The 20,555-nt window shown below is 38.1% G+C and overlaps 1 protein-coding gene across 1 annotated transcript in view; it reads left to right on the top strand.

Annotated features, from left to right (window-relative positions):
* CLIC4 (chloride intracellular channel 4) overlaps window positions 1-20,555 on the top strand; it is an 81,579-nt gene that overhangs the window by 55,149 nt on the left and 5,875 nt on the right. The window contains exon 4 of the mRNA XM_018055974.1: window positions 5,025-5,131. Coding sequence (XP_017911463.1) covers window positions 5,025-5,131 — 107 coding nt within the window. The remainder of the gene's footprint in view (window positions 1-5,024; window positions 5,132-20,555) is intronic.

Genomic DNA, 20,555 nt, shown 5'->3' on the forward strand with positions numbered 1-20,555 from the left:
GTGACCCCATGAATAGCAGCACGCCAGGCCTCCCTGTCCATCACCAACTCCTGGAGTCCACTCAGTCTCACGTCCATCGAGTTGGTGATGCCACCCAGCCATCTCATCCTCTGTCGTCCCCTTCTCCTCCTGCCCCCAATCCCTCCCAGCATCAGAGTCTTTTCCAATGAGTCAACTCTTCGCATGAGGTGGCCAGAGTACTGGAGTTTCAGCTTTAGCATCATTCCTTCCAAAGAAATCCCAGGACTGATCTCCTTCAGAATGGACTGGTTGGATCTCCTTGCAGTCCAAGGGACTCTCAAGAGTCTTCTCCAACACCACAGTTCAAAAGCATCAATTCTTCAGCGCTCAGCTTTCTTCACAGTTCAACTCTCACATCCATACATGACACTGGAAAAGCCATAGCCTTGACTAGATGGACCTTTGTTGGCAAAGTAATGTCTCTGCTTTTCAATATGCTATCTAGGTTGGTCATAACTTTTCTTCCAAGAAGTAAGTGTCTTTTAATTTCATGGCTGCAGTCACCATCTGCAGTGATTTTGGAGCCAATAAAGTCTGACACTGTTTCCACTGTTTCCCCATCCATTACCCATGTAGTGATGGGACCAGATGCCATGATCTTCGTTTTCTGAATGTTGAGCTTTAAGCCAACTTTTTTACTCTCCACTTTCACTTTCATCAAGAGGCTTTTTAGCTCCTTTTCACTTTCTGCCATAAGGGTGGTGTCATCTGCATATCTGAGGTTATTGATATTTCTCCGGGCAATCTTGATTCCAGCTTGTGCTTCTTCCAGCCCAGTGTTTCTCATGATGTGCTGTGCATATAAGTTAAATAAGCAGGGTGACAATATACAGCCTTGACATACTCCTTTTCCTATTTGGAACCAGTCTGTTGTTCTATGTCCAGTTCTAACTGTTGCTTCCTGACCTGCATATAGGTTTCTCAAGAGGCAGGTCAGGTGGTTTGGTATTCCCATGTCTTTCAGAATTTGTCCACAGTTTCTTGTGATCCACACAGTCAAAGGCTTTGGCATAGTCAATAAAGCAGAAATGGATATTCTTCTGGAACTCTCTTGCTTTTTCGATGATCCAGCGGATGTTGGCAATTTGATCTCTGGTTCCTCTGCCTTTTCTAAAACTAGCTTGAACATCAGGAAGTTCACGGTTCACGTATTGCTGAAGCCTGGCTTGGAGAATTTTGAGCATTACTTTACTAGCGTGTGAGATGAGTGCAATTGTGCGGTAGTTTGAGCATTCTTTGGCATTACCTTTCTTTGGGATTGGAATGAAAACTGACCTTTTCCAGTCCTGTGGCCACTGCTGAATTTTCCAAATTTGCTGGCATATTGAGTGCAGCACTTTCACAGCATCATCTTCAGGATTTGAAATAGCTCAACTGGAATTCCATCACTTCCACTATCTTTGTTCATAGTGATGCTTTCTAAGACCCACTTGACTTCACATTCTAGGATGTCTGGCTTTAGGTGAGTGATCACACTATCATGATTATCTTGGTCTTGAAGATCTTTTTTGTACAGTTCTGTGTATTCAGGTCCTTAGTTGATCCTATTTACACTGATTGTAAGCCTTCTTGTTTCTAGGTAGGAGGAGGAGAAAAGGCAGAAGAGTTGTATAAGCTGGTGAACTAGAATCCAGCATTTCTAATAACAGGTTTTTAGCATTTGATGAAACTGAAAACAAAGAGGTTTTCATGTGAACATTTCTGATTTAATCATGACAAATACAAGCTATTCTAGAGTTGTTTAGAATTTAGAGACTAATGAAAAGCTAAAATCAAGGAGTTTTTGCTTGTCTAGATAGCTATAGGTTTTAATGGAGAAACTGTCTTCTCTTCTGGGGTATTTCTTTCAGTTTCCCCCTTGCTTGAAAGAAGGAACTACTTTGCCACCCCCCACCCCGACCCCCACCAAAAGCTTTTTAAAAACTTTGAAATTTGGATTTTTAACTGAAGCAGGCTTGTATACTTGGCCCACTTACTGATAAAAGAAGAGAAGGATAGAGGAAACTAGATAATTTTGGAGAAAAGTTCTATAAACTGTTGTTAAGCCTTTTTTCTTTCTTTCCTTCTGTTTTAAGAGAAATAACAATGAAACTTGAATTTACAGGAGTAATTTAATAGACTTGTATTACCACCCTTTATTCTCATATTAACACAAGAAAGGAGAAAATGTCTGAGATTTTTCTTAAAGGATGGAAATATTCTTAGCTCAGTTCAGTTCAGTTCAGTCGCTCAGTCGTGTCCGACTCTTTGTGACCCCGTGAATCGCAGCATGCCAGGCCTCCCTGTTCATCACCATCTCCCGGCGTTCACTCAGACTCTTAGCTAGTCTACCATAAATACTAGTCAGGATGTGATACAGGATGTGAAAAAGGACTGATCTTAAATTCTCAATGCCCTGAATGTGCATGTCTGTTCTGTGATTGACACATAGCCTTTTATTAATCATTTACTTTCGTTAAATGTTAAAGTAAATGTTCATAATAGTTGAAAGGTATTGCTTAGTCAAGCAGTTTGCCAATACTACTACTAATGAATTATTAAAATCCAGTGTTTGGGGGAAATGCAGAATAGTTGACAACTGATTTTGGACCTAATGGTTTAGTATTTGATTTATCTTTTTGAACTTGATCTGTAATCAAACAAAAACAACAGCACTGGACTTGGGAACAGGAGATGTGAGTTTGATGATACTTTTATTTAATCCAGTGATTTGAGGGTAACTCTGTAAGTTTTCTGAAATATAATTTCCTTTTAGCAAAATGAGAGATTGAGGTTGAGTGGTCTCTTGTACCTATAGTATTGTATGCATTAAATTAATAATACAAGTTTAATAGTTTGTCTTAGAGAAGAATAGGGCAAGTTTCACCTGGTTTAGAGAACAGTAGTTTTTTGTTTTTTTTAAAGAGTTATATAGTATCTGTTTCCATGTAATAAAGGATACGCTGATTGCAAGTCCTACATTTTTACCTACTCATTAAGATAGGTCTCTGGTAAGTATGATTCTGTGTCTTTGTCTTTATAACCCCAGTACTTAGTACAACTTCTGACACATACCTAATTATTAGAATAAATAAATAGATGCATAAAATCAATATATAAATAATCTATAATTCAAATCTATTTCCCTGTAAGGTACTTTGAGAATTATGAAGTTTACTTCATTGGAAAAAGTAGGTACTCTTAAATATTGGTTGGGGAAAAGAAGAGTCAATTTGGAAACTTGGCTAGAGGAAGACATAGGTGTGCTGAAGAGGCGCTTTTGTTCCTTGCACCATATTTTCTTTGGAATGAGTCAATGAAGGTACTGTGTTATAAGTGGTGGAAATATTTAAACTACAGGCTGGTTATTTTTCATAGTCAAGGGAAATCCAGGGATGTTGAAGCTGGAATTAACTGTTTCAGCTCAGGCAGGGGGGAAAAAAAGGAGAGCGAGAGATTGAAAAAGTTTTCTGTAGTTAACAGGAAAAAAAACATGTTATATATGTATATATATAAACACACACATCACACACATATATAATATACATATACATACACTGAGGTGAAATTTATTTACTGTAATCATTCACTGAAAAGCTCATTATGTAGTTAATTTAACTTCTAATTATAAAGAACCTTTCAAGCTTAAAAATAGATGTTAAAAAGGAAATAACTTGAGCATATAAGTATTCAATAGATATTTTATATTCTCCTTCCCAGTATAGTACTATGTCTAATTTAGAAGATATCTTTTTTGAATTTAAAATGGTAAACATGAAAAATAAGAATATAAAAACTAGCCTGAAACTACAACTTTCAACTGGACTAAATTTTTTTCCTAAAAATTTTTTTGTTTTCAATTTAAAGAAAAGTGGCAAGAAAGCATCTTAAAATGCATGAATAAATCGGTTCAATAAAGCTAGTTCAATGTAAGATTTTTTTCCTGTTGTTTTACTGCCCCAGTCCATCTTCCAGGGAAGTTTTGCAGGGCTTTTAAGAAAAGAACAGTCTTTCCTAAGGTGGTGCTAAGAGTCTGAATTTCTCTAGTTCCGACGAGTTGCTGCACTCTGCTGAAGGGAGAAGTAAAGAATTGGGCTTTTTCATGTGTATTTTCCAATTTAAGGAAGAAATAAAAATTAAGTATGTGTATTTGAAATTTAAGTGTATAAAATACATGTGTGTGTGTCTTTTTAAAAAAGCTGTTGTGTCATGAAATGTCTCTTCTCAAAGTAGAAAGACTTTGTAATAACACAGCAGAGCACTTGTTAGCAAAATTCTGATGTCTTATTTTTCTGTTGCTCAGTGTCACCCTTACAGTATTTCGTATATGGGAAGCTTCGGAAAGTCTTGAATGTAGGGCTAAAGTGAATGATGGGCCTCCTGCTGTTCTTGTCCTTGACCTAGATTTGGCCAGTCCAGATTCTTTTCCTACTGCCAGGGTTCTGTGGCACTGTTGTGCACGGCTGGCTCAGTGCATGGCATACCAAAGATGTCTGTTTGGCATTCCTATCTGAGAAAGCTCTGCAGTTGAAATGTTGCTAGTGCAACTGAGGAAATGAGTTTTAACTTTATTATGATTAATTTAGATTCCTATTTGGATAGCCTCAAGTCGCTAACGGCTACCATATTGGACAATTCAGATATATAATATCTCCGTCAGCACAGAAAGTTCTCTTGGACAGTTCTGCTCTAGAGTTCTCTTACTAAGACGCCCATTGGCTTGGCACCACTCTCTGAACAAGTAGACTGTTTTCCCAGAATTTTAATTTATAAAATGAAGATGGGGTGCGGATGCCCTTTGGATGCCAAGAATACTAATATGTGAACAAAAGCACTGTGCAGAACTTTGTTTCCTAAGGAAAAAGCACATCTTAAAAATACTGTGGAAAGCTGATGATGGCATTTCTTAGAGTGATAACTGTTAAAAGACGTCTAGTAACTACTAGCACAATGGTTTGATTGAGAGAATTTATGCTAATGTATCTTTGGAGGCTCTATAATCCATTATTACATTTTTCATTTAGGTACTTAAAGCTTTCACCAAAACACCCAGAATCAAATACTGCTGGAATGGACATCTTTGCCAAATTCTCTGCATATATCAAGAATTCAAGGCCAGAGGCTAATGAAGGTAAAAAAAAAAAAAAAACCCAAGTGGTTGAATTAGCAGTGTAGAACCAGTCCCTCCTACCTACCCCCCAAAAAACCTCCAAAACTAAACAAAAAAGAGGAACAAAGATCAGAATACCCTATTATGACAATGATTATAAATGATTACTTTGGAGGCCATTCCTTAAAGTGTTAAAAACTAGCTTTCAGAGTTGATCAGAGATTTGGTGATAAACCAGAGTAAGTCCTAACATTGTTCTTTTTCTCTGTTTCTTGTTGATTAACTATGCCTAGCATAAAGTGGGTGTGTGATTAAATGTTTATTGAATGAATTTGTTCTTATATTCTTCTGAGAAGTTACCATGAAGGGAGCTATACAGAAAATTACACTGTCTCAGAAACAATGGATTGGGTGGTTGTAGTGGTTGGAATAGATTGATAAAGCTTAACTTAAACTATTACTGAAGCTTTTGTTTATTGTTGAGTGCCAGGAACCTAAAGTCAGCCTGGGTGGATTTTTGTGCTGATTACCCTAATGAGCAGTTTTTGAAGTTGCTCTAAGAGAGCATTTGGACACACCAGCCTTGGAAAGATCTCTGTATCCTAAAACTAAGGTTTTCCCTTCAAGTCCTATTTTCCTGGTGAGAGTGGTTTGTGTAATACAGATGCTACCTCCTTCTTTTATTTATTAAAGGACACTGTCTTATTTCATTTAGCAAACTTACATATAGTAAAAGGGAAGTCTCTTTAGAAGAGGTGCCATTGAATGAACCTTGTCCTAACTACACCGTTCAGTTGCTTCCCCTTTTCTTCTCTTTGGGATGTTAAGCATTGTTCTTTTTGCCAAAAACTATATATAGAGAGAGCATTTAGTTCAGTTCAGTTCAGTCTCTTAGTTGTGTCCGACTCTTTGCGACCCCGTGAATCGCAGCACACCAGGCCTCCCTGTCCATCACCGTCTCCCGGAGTTCACTCAAACTCAAGTCCATCGAGTCGGTGATGCCATCCAGCCATCTCATCCTCTGTCGTCCCCTTCTCCTCCTGCCCCCAATCCCTCCCAGCATCAGAGTCTTTTCCAATGAGTCAACTCTTCGCATGAGATGGCCAAAGTACTGGAGTTTCAGCTTTAGCATCATTCCTTCCAAAGAAATCCCAGGGCTGATCGCCTTCAGAATGGACTGGTTGGATCTCCTTGCAGTCCAAGGGACTCTCAAGAGTCTTCTCCAACACCACAGTTCAAAAGCATCAATTCTTCGGCACTCAGCCTTCTTCACAGTCCAACTCTCGCATCCATACATGACCACAGGAAAACCATAGCCTTGACTAGAAGGACCTTAGTCGGCAAAGTAATGTCTCTGCTTTTGAATATGCTGTCTAGGTTGCTCATAACTTTTCTTCCAAGAAGTAAGCGTCTTTTAATTTCTTGGCTGCAGTCACCATCTGCAGTGATTTTGGAGCCCTGAAAAATAGTCTGTCGGTGTTTCCATTGTTTCCCCATCCATTTGCCATGAAGTGATGGGACCAGATACCATGATCTTCGTTTTCTGAATGTTGAGCTTTAAGCCAACTTTTTCACTCTCCTCTTTCACTTTCATCAAGAGGATTTTTAGTTCCATTAGTGTTTAATTAAAAGTAACAGTAATTACCAAAGAGCCAATTCCTAAAGACTATAACCTGTCATAATTTTAGACTGTTCAGTAGCTTGGGTGGGGTTCTTTGGGTGGAGTTTATGGCTGCAAATGAGCAAGAATACCAAAGGGAAAAAATATCTCAGTGCCAGTTGAGCAAGAATAAACATCTTTTAAAAAGTTGACACATTTGCCGATTTCCTTCTGTTATTTCAGTGGGTAGATTTCCAAGCTATTCAGGCTTTTAAAAATTACTATTAAATTTTTAAATTGCAGCATTTTACAATTTAGTATGGAATTTCAGTGGTTTCTGGAATGATATTCACTGCATGAAATCATGTTTCTATAGGGAAGGGGAAAACTTTAGTGCTTAGGCCTGGCTTACATCTATTAAACGTGTTTCAGTAGCTGCCATAGCTAGGGAGCAATTTCCTCAGTAATTGTCTTTTCTTTTTTTTGGGGCTGATGGTTCTGCATGAGTCTTATACACTCAGTAAACAGTGCATTGGGCCCCTCCCATCCATAGACAGTACCTCTTCTCTGTTATACCTTCCTTCCTCCAGGGGACTGTTCTCTGTACACCCAGATGTTCTTGCTGAACATCTTCTATGAACTATCTTAGTTAAAGTCATGTTTTTATTTCTCAGTGTGGCTCTTGGAAACTAGAGGGCAGTTGAAATTTCTTTTGATGCTTGGTAAAGAGGAAAGGGAAATAAAATGTGTCTGCTTTAAACAAAATTGCTTTGAGGGATGGGAATGGGGGAGGAGACTAGGGGAGAAAGTGACTCACTTAAGTATAACTTTGTATTCTATTTTTTCCTATCAGTTTGTTCCTGTCTTAAGTAGCCACCTACATTTACTGTCCTTCGAATGCTGTAACCAATAAGAACCAACAACATAATGGATTAAAGCACGCATAACTTAGAAGCGTTTTTATATTAAATTACCTATTGGTAAATAAGAATTCCAGTTGCCAAGCAACTTCCCCCCACACTGCCATGAGACTTTAGAAAACAGTATTCCAAATCACTTTGGAGCTTAATGGGTCTCCCTTGTGTATATTTGTTGCAAGTCTTTTATCTGTCTGTTTAGTACAATTAAATACCTTAAATAAGCCTTAGTGATCTACCTCCTTATTCCCCCAAATAATAAACAGCCTACATATACATTGATAGATTTTTCATTTTACATGGTAAATTGGAGTAGGCAAGTCTTTGATTGGTTTTAAAAATGTTTTAAATATTTCACAAAATCCAGTGTGTTTGGACAGTTTTAAGGCCTTTTAAGACCTCCTTCTATCTGCGTAAGGGATTAGATGTTTGGACGCATTAGCAGGTGGGCTAGTGAAACAGAAGGGCCAATGCTTATATCAGGGTACAGAGTAAACAAAAAAGATGTAGAGAATAAAATAAAAGGAAACAGATTAAACATAAACCTTCAGTAACATGTCTAAGGTGACTGAGAGTAACTGTGTTTTCTTTTGAAACATTAAAGGAGAAATTAATGGGTAATTACTTTTATGGGATGGATTACATATGACTTGTCCCAGATCTCACACTTTTTTTTCAATTATGTGATTTCATTAATTTATATACTTTATTAAGCTCCCAAATGTAACTCATAGATAATTTGTTAGTTTGTTGATGTTTATAATATTCTTAAGAGGTCAGTGAATTTAGCAGTGATGAAATCTGCCATTATATCCTCAGAGGCATACTCCATAATGTCTCAATTCCCATTTTTAAATGGAGGCAAGGAATCTTTAGGTTCTGAGTAGTTTCTTTTTATTCAAGGTTTATTATCCCTCCCTATTTACCTCCTCTCTTGCGCTGCCTGCCTTCTGCCAAAAAGTGTGTGAAATCAGAGGATGATTGTTCATCATTGTAGTAGCGAAGCTGTATTGGGTATTTAATTGTGATTAAGTGAACTCCGGGAGTTGGTGATGGACAGGGAGGCCTGGCGTGCTGCAATTCATGGGGTCGCAAAGAGTCAGACACAACTGAGCGACTGAACTGAACTGAAGTACTTAATACCTCTCTCTGTTTTCTGCCAACATGTTACCAGACCTTTAAAAATTGCTTGTGTAAGATTACGTCTTAAACTAGCAATAGCTTTAAAATAGTTTTATTGGTGTAAGTACATGTAATTTTTTTCTTCACTGAAAATTATATTCTTCTTCTGTAACAGAAATTGTCTTGTTATAGTTAATGCATTCTGCCTTGTTCTTACTCATTCAAATTACACAATTCATAGAGTAATGCATGCTTATTGAAGAAGTTAAAATAGTACAGAAATGAATAAAACTTCAGTGTCCTTTTTGAGTGGTATCATATAACCTGTTCCCCAACAGTTAGGATGTCTCCTTCTTTTTTCTGTGCACACACATTGTACTTAAATGTGTATTTATGTGTGTGTGTGTGTATGTGTGTGTGTGTGTGTGTATGTATATATATGTGTGTGTGTATGTATACATACATGCATACACACAGCAGTTGTCTTTATCATGTATTACATGGTAGAAACACTTCCATTTCAAAGTGTAGCTCTACCTCACTTGAAGAAATGCTGCTGAATATTCCATAATATGGATTTTTTAGTTAACCGTTTCACTACTGACATTTAGATTGCCTCAAGTTTTTATTATGACAAACTATTGCTGCCACTGGTGTCCTTGTGCTAGATTTCAAATAGGTCAAAAGATTTTGTTCTCCAAAGACTATACCAGTTTATCGTCCCACCATGAAGGTATTCATTTCCCCACACTTCTGATCCTGGTGTGTTTGTGTGTTTGTAAGAGTGTTTGTTAATATTTTGATTTTTCACAATTAAATTTAAAAATGATTTGTATAGCCTCTGGTGTACCTAGTAATTTTTTTTTTTGAGAACTTTTGAAATACCTTCTTAGAGATACAGCATTAGTACATTAGGGGTATTAGAGAATAATAGTGCTTGTTATTAGTTACAAAAGACAAGGAGCTTAAAAAAGGAGTTACGTTCTTTTTTTTTTAATATAAATTTATTTTAATTGAAGGCTAATTACTTTACAATATTGGATTGGTTTTGCTGTACATCAGCTTGAAAGGAGTTACTTTCTGACGGCCTGCTACTGCCTTCTAGTGGTTATCTTGAGATTTTCGTCTTAGCCAATTTCAAATTCCTTTGTGATGGTTTGTCTTCAAAACTTTATTATGTTTATTATATGATGTTCTTTAGCTCTCGTTACCTCGTTTTTCATTGTTATCCATTCCTTATATTCTTACATAAAAATTGTATCAAACTAACTCATCCTTCTTTGTTTTCATTAATATACCCTTTATTCCAGCATTCTTAACTATGAAAAATCACTAACACTGGCTGAGTACAGCAAGTTGACTTCATTGCAGGTATTTTGCTAAGTCCAAAATTACAGGGCAGCAATTGTGATGTTCTGTTAGCCTCTGAATTTTAGTGCCTTACAGCTACAAATGTAAATGTACATTATAAACCTTGTAAATTTAGGATATTTTATTTTTCTTTTGGATACTTTTGAGAATTAATTCAGGAAGAGGATTTATTTAGAGCAGATCAGAGATCATAAACTTGCTCAGACTGGTCATGCCACTCAAGTGCCGTTTGAGACATCATTTCAGTGTTTGAATTCAGTATTATCTTCCTTGTAGGCCACAATCCTGTTCATTGTAATCTGATCAAAGAACAAGTCCTTGTATCTAATGTGTATTTATTCCGTATTCACTGCTTTTGACAGAAGCATATTGAATCTTCAAAAGTGAAAGCAAGCACTTCCAAGTATTTTATTTTTGCCTCAAGATTTGACACTTATATTTACAGCCCTGGATCCATATAAGGGCTTCCCTGATAGCTCAGTTGGTAAAGAATCCACTTGCTATGCAGGAGATCCTGTTTCGATTCCTGGACTAGGAAGATCCGCTGGATCCATATACTTGCTAACCAGTCAGCTTTTTCCTACTGCCTCCTCTATGAGCCTCTGAAATTTACAGTTCACTTTATAATATCAAGGAGTTGTAACAAGTCAAATTCCAAGATGTCAGATCTCCTTTCTTTGATGTTGAGAAAGGGCAAATTCTCTTCTCCTTTATCTCAGTATCTGTAAGATAGGATAATATCTACTTTATGTCCTTTGGCTGCTCTGAGAATCAGTTCTCTTAACATATGTTCATCAAGTTTTTCAACTGAACAATAAGAAAGTAATAATTGTTTTTTATTTATGAATTTTAAATTGTAAAGGCAAAATAGACATTTTCAAATAAACAGAAACCAAACATTCATGTTAGCAGACTCATACTAAATGAAATACTACTAAAAGTAGCTTTTCAGGCAAAAGGAAAATGATTTCAAATGAATACCCAGAGATGTAGGAAGGAAGAGAAACCAAAAAGTAGTACAAATATATTACAAAATATAAGTGAATACTGTCTGTATAGAACAGTAATAACTTATGAGATTTAAAATATATGTCAAATTAATACAAAAAACAATAGTAGCATGTGAGTGAAGTGAAGTCACTCAGTTGTGTCTGACTCTTTGCAACCTCATGGACTGTATAATCCATGGAATTCTCCAGGCCAGAATACTGGAGTGGGTAACCTTTCCTTTCTCCAGGGGATCTTCCCAACCTAGGGATCGAACCCAGGTATCCTGCATTGTACGTGGATTCTTTACCAGCTGAGCCACAAGGGAAGCCCAGGTGAGACAAGAAGGCAATTAAATACAATTAGAGTGTTCTAGGGCGCTTGTATTATCCTGGAAATGGTAAAAATTATAATTAAGCTTTAGTAAGTCAAGGAAACATTCTAGCCAAAAAAATGTAATACACGAGTAGAGGGAGAAATGAAAAGTAATTTTTTTTTAATTAATCCAAAAGAAGGCAAGAAAGAAGAAGAGAACAAGAATAGGCAAATAGAAAACAAATGCATGATGGCAGTTCTAAACCAAAGTGTGCTTAGATGTAAATGATTCAGATACTCCCAAGTAGAAAAGAAAATTTGCTAACAGGATTAGAAATAGTTGTTTTTGTACAAGAAGAAATACTCCCCCTTCACACACATTTGAAATACACACAGATAGATAGACAGACATGTCATCAGACCCTGGAAACCTGAATGTAACAGTGTGAATACTAACCAAAAGAAAGATGGTAAAGCTATATAGACATTGCACAAAGTAGACTTTGAGGAAAGAAGCATTGCTAGAGATAATGAAACATATTTCACAATGATTTCAAAAGATCAACCCACCAAGAAAATAAAATAACTCTAGATTTCACTACCCTGGCCTGGGGAATTCCATGGACTGTATGGCCCATGGGATCGCAGTTGGACATGACTGAACTTTCACCCTCAAAATATATAAACCAGATTGACAGAGCTAAAAGAGAAATAAACTAATCCACAATCTTGGTGGGAGATCTTAACTGACTCCTTTAGCAGCAGCAGTTAGTAACTTAGAATCTGCCAAAAAGAAAAATTCAGTGAGAATATAGAAGAATTGAATAAGACAGTAAACAAGTTTAATCTCACTGATACTATAATTTAATCTCATAGTGCCCCATAGAGCCTTGGGGTACCTTGGGGTGCCCCCAAACTGCAGAATATACCCTTGTTTTTCAAATGCACGTGGAACACAAAATTGACTGTAAAGCTGATGTGTGTGTGTGCTTAGTCAGCTAGTCAGGTCTGACTCTTTGCAACCCCGTGGACTATAGCCTGCCAGGCTCCTCTGTCTATGGCGATTCTCCAGGTGAGAATACTGGAGTGGGTTGCCATGCCCTTCTCGAGGGGATCTTAAACCCTTGTTTAAGACAGTAAACAAGTTTAATCTCACTGATACTATAATTTAATCTCATAGTACCCCATAGAGCCTTGGGGTGCCCCCAAACTGCAGAATATACCCTTGTTTTTCAAATGCACGTGGAACACAAAATTGACTGTAAAGCTGATGTGTGTGTGTGCTTAGTCAGCTAGTCAGGTCTGACTCTTTGCAACCCCGTGGACTATAGCCTGCCAGGCTCCTCTGTCTACGGCGATTCTCCAGGTGAGAATACTGGAGTGGGTTGCCATGCCCTTCTCGAGGGGATCTTCCCAAACCAGGAATCGAACCCAGGTCTCCCACACTGCACAGATTCTTTATTACTTGAGCCACTCAGTTCAGTTCAGTTCAGTTGTTCAGTTGTGTCTGACCCTTTGTGACCCCATGAACTGCAGCATGCAGGCCTCCCTATCCATCACCAACTCCTGGAGTTTACTCAAACTCATGTCCATTGAGTCGGTGATGCCATCCAACCATCTCATCCTCTGTCACCCCCTTCTTCTCCCACCTCAGTCTTTCCCAGCATCAAGGTCTTTTCCAGTGAGTCAGTTCTTCACATCAGGTGGCCAACGTATTGGAATTTCAGCTTCAGCATCAGTCCTTCCAATGAACACTCAGTACTGATTTCCTTTAGGATGGACAGGTTGGATCTCCTTGCAGTCCAAGGGACTCTCAAGAGTCTTCTCCAACAATGCAGTTTAAAAGCATCAATTCTTTGGCGCTCAGCTTTCTTTACAGTCCAACTCTCTACTTACCTGACTACTGAAAAACCATAGCTTTGACTCGATGGACCTTTGTTGGCAAAGTGATGTCTCTGCTTTTTAATATGCTGTCTAGGTTGGTCATAACTTTTCTGCCAAGGAGCAAGCATCTTAATTTCATGGCTGCAGTCACCATCTGCAGTGATTTTGGAGCCCCGAAAAATAGTTTGTCACTATTTCCATAGTTTCCCCATCCATTTGCCATGAAGTGATGGGACCAGATGCCATGATCTTCGTTTTCTGAATGTTGAGCTTTAAGCCAACTTTTTCATTCTCCTCTTTCACTTTCATCAAGAGGCTCTTCAGTTCCTCTTCACTTTCTGCCATAAGGGTGGTGGCATCTGTATATCTGAGGTTATTGATATTTCTCCTGGCAATCTTGATTCCGTCTTGTGCTTTTCCAGCCCAGCATTTCTCATGATATACTCTGCATATAAATTAAATAGACAGGGTGACAATATACAGCCTTGACTTACTCCTTTCCTGATTTGGAGCCAGTCTGTTGTTCCTTGTCCAGTTCTAACTGTTGCTTCCTGACCTGCATACAGATCTCTCAAGAGGCAGGTCAGGTGGTCTGGTATTCTGAGCCACTAGGGAAGCCCATAAAGCTGAACCAGTAAGCAAATCTGAAAAATTTTCCAAAAGAAATTGACATCGTATCAACCACAAAGAAAATAAGCTAGATATTGGTAGCAAAAGTACAGCTAGAAATCTCTACATGTTTGAAAAATAAGCAGTGTCTTTCTGAGTAACCCATGGGTTGAAGAATAACATGATAAAAATATACCCCGTCTAAATTTATATGCTATCATTTGGGCTTCCCAGGTGGCGCCAGTGGTAAAGAATCCACCTGCCAGTGCAGGAAACACAAGAGATGCAGGTTCAATCCCTGGGTTGGGAAGATCCCCTGGAGTGGGAAGTAACCACCCATTCTAGTATTATTGTCTGGAAAATTCTATGGACAGAGGAGCCTGGCAGGCTACAGTGTATGGGGCCGTAAAGAGTCTGACAAAACTGAGTGTACACACACACACACACAAAGCTTCATTTAGAGGAAAATTTATAGCTCTAAATGCATATATTAGAAAAAAAAGAGCTAAAAATTGGTAACCTTAAAGTATCCACCTCAGGGATTTAGTTAGATCAGCAAATTAAACCCAGGAAAGTAAAAGGAATGAGATACTCAAAGAGTAGAATTTTATAAAATAGAAAACAACTAGGACAGGATTAGCAAAGCTAAAAGTTCTTTGAAAAGTATAATCAGAAAATTGATGAATTCTTCACAGGAAAAATCAAGATAAGTAAAAGAAGGTCATAACCAGTATAAGCAATGAAAGGGAATTACTACAGATCTTACATTTAAATGATTTGGGAAGAATATTATGAAAATGTTTATGTTTATAAATTTGAAAACACTATTGCATAAATTTACAGAGAGTACCATGTAAGAAAATTGTTACAAGAAGTGATTCAAGATGTGAATTGTCTTATATCTGTAATTAAAAACCATCTCACAAAGATGGCTTCACTGATGAACTCTTCTGAGTATTTGGGGAAGATGTAACATCAGTTTGCATATACTCTTCCAGGAAACAGAAAAGAGGAAATACTTCCCAGCTGGCTTTTTGAGGTCAAACGATACAAAACCATCAAAAGGAAGGAGTCTTTCAGGCCAGTCTCTCTCAAACATAGTCGTAAAAGGCTAAAACAAAATATGCCAGATCCAGCAATATGTAAAAGATAATACATAAAGTCAAATTGAGTTTAATTCAGGAATGGAAGATTGAACATTCAAAAAAAATATATTCAAATTGTCATAATAATAGAATACAAGAGAAAAATTATGATATTATTTGAATTGATGCAGAAAAAGTACTTGATAAAATTTAATACTTACTAAACTGTTTATTTTTAAAAAATAAACTATATATAGCAAGAAATTTCCTTAATCTGACAGAGAATCCACAGAAAAGTCATACTTAATAGAGGAATAGTGAAAGATTTCCTCTTCAAACCAAAACTAGAAAACAATGCTATTGTCACCACTTCTATTTAGCATTGTATTGGTGGTTTTGACCAGTATAATAGGCAAGAAAAAGTAATGAATTATATGAGACTTGTGAAAGAAGGGATAAATTTGTCATTATTCTTAATATAATCAAAAATGTAGAAAATCCAAAGTAATCTACAGGCAAACCCTAAGAATTAAAAGAAAGTGAATTATCAGAGTGATTACATATGAAGCTATTATAAAAGTCAGTTTTATTATTTGTGCCTGCTAGCAAGAAGCAATAGAAAATGTGATAAAAAATATTTATACAATAAAAAATATCAGATATTTAGGAATAAACTTAACAAAAATGGACAAGACTTCTGCATAGAAAACATAGAAATCTCTTTTAATTTCATAAAGTTGAATAAAATTTTTAAAAAATGATATTCATAGATTGGGACACTCAAAATTATAAAGATGCCAGTTCTCAAACTGAAGTTGTGTTGAACCTGTAGATCATTCAAAGGTTCAACAGTTTGTGTGTGTGTGTGTGCGCGCGCACACACGTGTGCTTACACGCATGTAAATTAACATGCTAATTCTACAGTTTATTAGGGAAATGTAAGGAGCCAAGAATAGCCAAGATGATCTTGAAGAAAGATGTGTTTGAAAACTTATACTGCCTGATGTCAGGATGTGTTGTAAAGGTACAGTAGCTAAAACAGTGTGGTATTAACGAAGGATAGACAAAAAGAACAACAAAACAGAATACAGAGTCAAAAAACATCCCTCTATACACAATCAAGTCTAAGTGGATTAGAGATATAAATATACTTGGTAAAATATCTTCCAGAAGATAATGGAGAATAGCTTCATAATTTGGGTTTAGATAAACCAAGGCAAACCATTCAGTATCACAGTAATCCAAGTCTATGCCTCAGCCAGTAATGCTGAAGAAGCTGAAGGTGAACGGTTCTGTGAGGACCTTCTAGAACTAACACCAAAAAAAGATGTCGTTTTCATCATAGGGGACTGGAATGCAAAAGTTGGAAGTCAAGAGATTCCTGGAGTAACAGGCAAGTTTGGCCTTAGCCTTTGCCCTGCTTCATTTTGTATTCTAACAGTTTTGCCAACAGAACACACTGGTCATAGCAAGCACCCTCTTCCAACAACACAAGAGATGACTCTACACATGGACATCACCAGATGGTCAACACCGAAATCAGACTGATTCTATTCTTTGCAGCCAAAGATGGAGAAGTCTGTACAGTCAGCAAAAACAAGACCGGGAGCTGACTGTGGCTCAGATCATGGACTCCTTAATGCCAAATTCAGACTTAGTGGTTTTCAGGTATGACCTAAATCAAATCCCTTATGATTGATTATACAGTTCAGTTCAGTTCAGTCGCTCAGTTGTGTCTGACTCTTTGCGACCCCATAAATCGCAGCACGCCAGGCCTCCCTGTCCATCACCAACTCCCGGAGCTCACTCAAACTCACGTCCATCTAGTCGGTGATACCATCCAGCCATCTCATCCCCTGTCGTCCCTTTCTCCTCCTGCCCCCAATCCTTCCCAGCATCAGAGTCTTTTCCAGTGAGTCAACTCTTCACATGAAGTGGCTGAAGTACTGGAGTTTCAGCTTTAGCATCATTCCTTCCAAAGAACACCCAGGACTGATCTCCTTTAGAATGGACTAGTTGGATCTCCTTGCAGTCCAAGGGACTCTCAAGAGTCTTCTCCAACACCACAGTTCAAAGTGACAAATAAATTCAAGGGATTAGATCTGATAGAGTGCATGAAGAACTATGGACAGAGGTTCATGACATTGTACAGGAGGCAGTGATCAAGACCATCTCCAAGAAAAAGAAATGCAAAAAGGCAAAATGGTTGTCTGAGGAGGCCTTACATATAGCTGAGAAAAGAAGAGAAGAGAAAGGCAAAGGGAAAAAGGAAAGATATACCCATTTGAATGCAAAGTTCCAAAGAAGAACAAGGAGAGGGATAAGGTCTTCCTCAGTGATCAATGCAAAGAAATAGAGGAAAACAACAGAATGGGAAACACTAGAGATCTCTTCAAGAAAATTTAGAGATACTAAAGGAACATTTCATGCAAAGTTGGGCACAATAAAGGACAAATGGTATGGACGTAACAGAAGCAGAAGATATTAAGAAAAGGTGGCAAGAATACACAGAAATATCGTAATGACCCAGATAACCTTGATGATCACTCACCTACAGCCAGACATCCTGGAATGTGAAGTCAAGTGGGCCTTAGGAAGCATCACTACAAATGAAGCTAGTGGAGGTGATGGAATTCAAGTTGAGCTATTTCAAATCCTAAAACATGATGCTGTGAAAGTGCTGCACTCAACATGCCAGCAAATTTGGAAAACTCAGCAGTGGCCACAGGACTGGAAAAGGTCAGTTTTCATTCCAATCCCAAGGAAATGTAATGCCAGAGAATGCTCAAACTATTGCACAGTTGCACTCATCTCACACTCTAGCAAAGTAATGCTCAAAATTCTCCAAGCCAGGCTTCAACACTATGTGAACTGTGAACTTCCAGATATTCAAGCTGGATTTAGAAAAGGCAAAGGAGCCAGAGATCAAATTGCCATCATCCGTTGGATCATTGAAAAGGCAAGAGAATTCCAGAAAAACGTCTGCTTTATTGACTATGCCAAAACCTTTGACTGTGTGGATCACAACAAACTGGAAAATTCTGAAAGAGATGGGAATACCAGAGCACCTTACCTGCCTCCTGAGAAATCTGTATGCAGGTTGAGAAGCAACAGTTAGAACTGGACATGGAACAATGAATGGACTGGTTCCAAATCGGGAAAGGAGTACGTCAAGGCTGTATATTGTCACCCTGCTAATTTAACTTATATGCAGAGTACATCATGCAAAATGCCAGGCTGGATGAAGCACAAGCTGGAATCAAGATTGCTGGGAGAAATATCAATAACCTCAGATGTGTAGCTGACACTACCCTTATGGCAGAAAGCAAAGAGGAATTGAAGAGCTTCTTGATGAAAGTGAAAGAGGAGAGTGAAAAAGTTGGCTTAAAGCCTAACATTCAGAAAACTAAAATCATGGCATCTGGTCCCATCACTTCATGGCAGATGGATGGGGAACAATGAAAACAGTGACAGACTTTTTTTATTTTTTGAGGCTCTAAAATCACTGCAGATGGTGACTGCAGCCATGAAATTAAAAGACGCTTACTCCTTGGCAGAAAAGTTATGACCAACCTAGACAGCATATTAAAAAGCAGAGACATTACTTTGCCAACAAAGGTCCGTCTAGTCAAAGCTATGGTTTTTCCAGTAGTCATGTATGGATGTGAGAGTTGGACCATAAAGAAAGCTGAGTGCCAAGGAATTGATGCTTTTGAACAGTGGTTTTGTAGAAGACTCTTGAGAGTCCCTTGGATGGCAAGGAGATCCAACTAGTCCATCCTAAAGAAAATCAGTCCTGAATATTCATTGGAATGACTGATGCTGAAGCTGAAACTCCAGTACTTTGGTCACCTGATGTGAAGGGCTGACTCATTGGTAAAGACCCTGATGCCAGGAAAGACTGAAGCCAGGAGGAGAAGGGGCTGACAGAGGATGAGATGATTGGATGGCATCACCAACTCGATGGACATGAGTTTGAGTAAACTCCGGGAGTTGGTGATGGACAGAGAGGCCTGGTGCGCTGCAGCCCATGGGGTCGTAAAGAGTCAGACACGACTGAGCAGCTGAACTGAACAAAAGGTTTCTTAAGCTGAACACAAAGTACTGATCATAAAAGAAAAAAATGGGACTACATTAGGTTTAGTAATTTATGTTCATCAGAAGTCATCATTAAGCAAGTGAAATGCAAGAAGGAATGTATAATACATGTAAGCACAAAGAATTTGCATCTGCAGTATGTAAAAAAACTGCAGGTCAGTACAACAGATAGTCCAAGAGAAAAACGAGCAAACAGCACTTTACAAAAAGAGGATATCCGAAGAGGCAATAAAGAGGAAAAGATTAAAACCGAATCTGTCATCCTCAAGAAGGGTTAAAATTAAAGAGACTGTACCAAATGTTGAAGATGTGAAGTCACTGGAACGTCCATACCTGCTGCTTGCTGTGCTGAACTTGGAAAACTGATCAATTTCTACTAAAACTGGACACACGTATACCCTATAACCTACACCTCCACTTTAAAAAGCTGAAGGGACTTCCCTGGTGGTCCAGTGGCTAAGACTCCACACTCCCACTGAAGGGATCACCCCGAGAGTCTTTTGTTGATCAGCTTCTCTATACTACTTTCATTTTCCCAGGTATAAACTCAAGAGAGTAGGGACATTTTATGTTTTATTCAGTAGTGAATTTAACGACGCTTAGAACAAAACTTGGCATGTACTGGGGCTTCAGTTTGTATTTTGTTGAATACTTCTATCTTTCTTTTTCCATATTCAGCTTGGTTTCCAAGCTCAGAAGGTTTTTATCTCTTATGTACTTCTAAAACCCTTTTTATACATACAGCCCTCTACCTAAGATTACTATCTATTGTCTGGACTACTTTGAAGGGATCAAGGGATGAGTTGGGGGGAGCAGTCTGGAACAAGTGTTGTGTTTGGACGTTTATGTTGCTGGTGAAATATCTAATATATAGCATGTAAAGCTTTGCCTTTTTCCGTAATGGATCCAACTTTATTCAAACTTACAAGTAATACGGAGTGTCACCTCACGATTTTAACACTCTTTTATGGCAAGTACATGTACTGTACTCATCATTGTGAACTCGTCTATTCTGGGAGTGGGAGATAAAGCTGGGTTGAGAAGATAAAAGGCAAAAAAAAAAATTTTTTTTTTAAAGGGATAACCGAGGGTCTGTCTTCGTTGCTTCATACCCATTCTAATGGTGTTCCCATCCCCTCTTTGCTAAGGGTCACCGACCTTGACTTTCTAGATATACAGAGTGGCTGCATTCTACTACTCTCTGAATTAGAATAATTTTAGCATCTTAATCTATTTTGCGGGCTTCCTTGATGGCTCATCGGTAAAGAATCCACCTGCCAGTGCAGGGTATGTAGGTTTGACCCTGGGTCAGGAAGATCCTCTGTAGAAGGAAATGGTAACCCACTCCATTACTCTTGCCTGGTAAGGCCCATGGACAGAAGAGCCTGGTGGGCTACAGTCCACAGGGTTGCAAAGAGTCAGATCCGGCTTAGTGAATAGACAACAACAAAATCTAT

Source organism: Capra hircus, chromosome 2, assembly GCF_001704415.2.
Source record: "Capra hircus breed San Clemente chromosome 2, ASM170441v1, whole genome shotgun sequence".
Taxonomy (NCBI): domain Eukaryota; kingdom Metazoa; phylum Chordata; class Mammalia; order Artiodactyla; family Bovidae; genus Capra; species Capra hircus.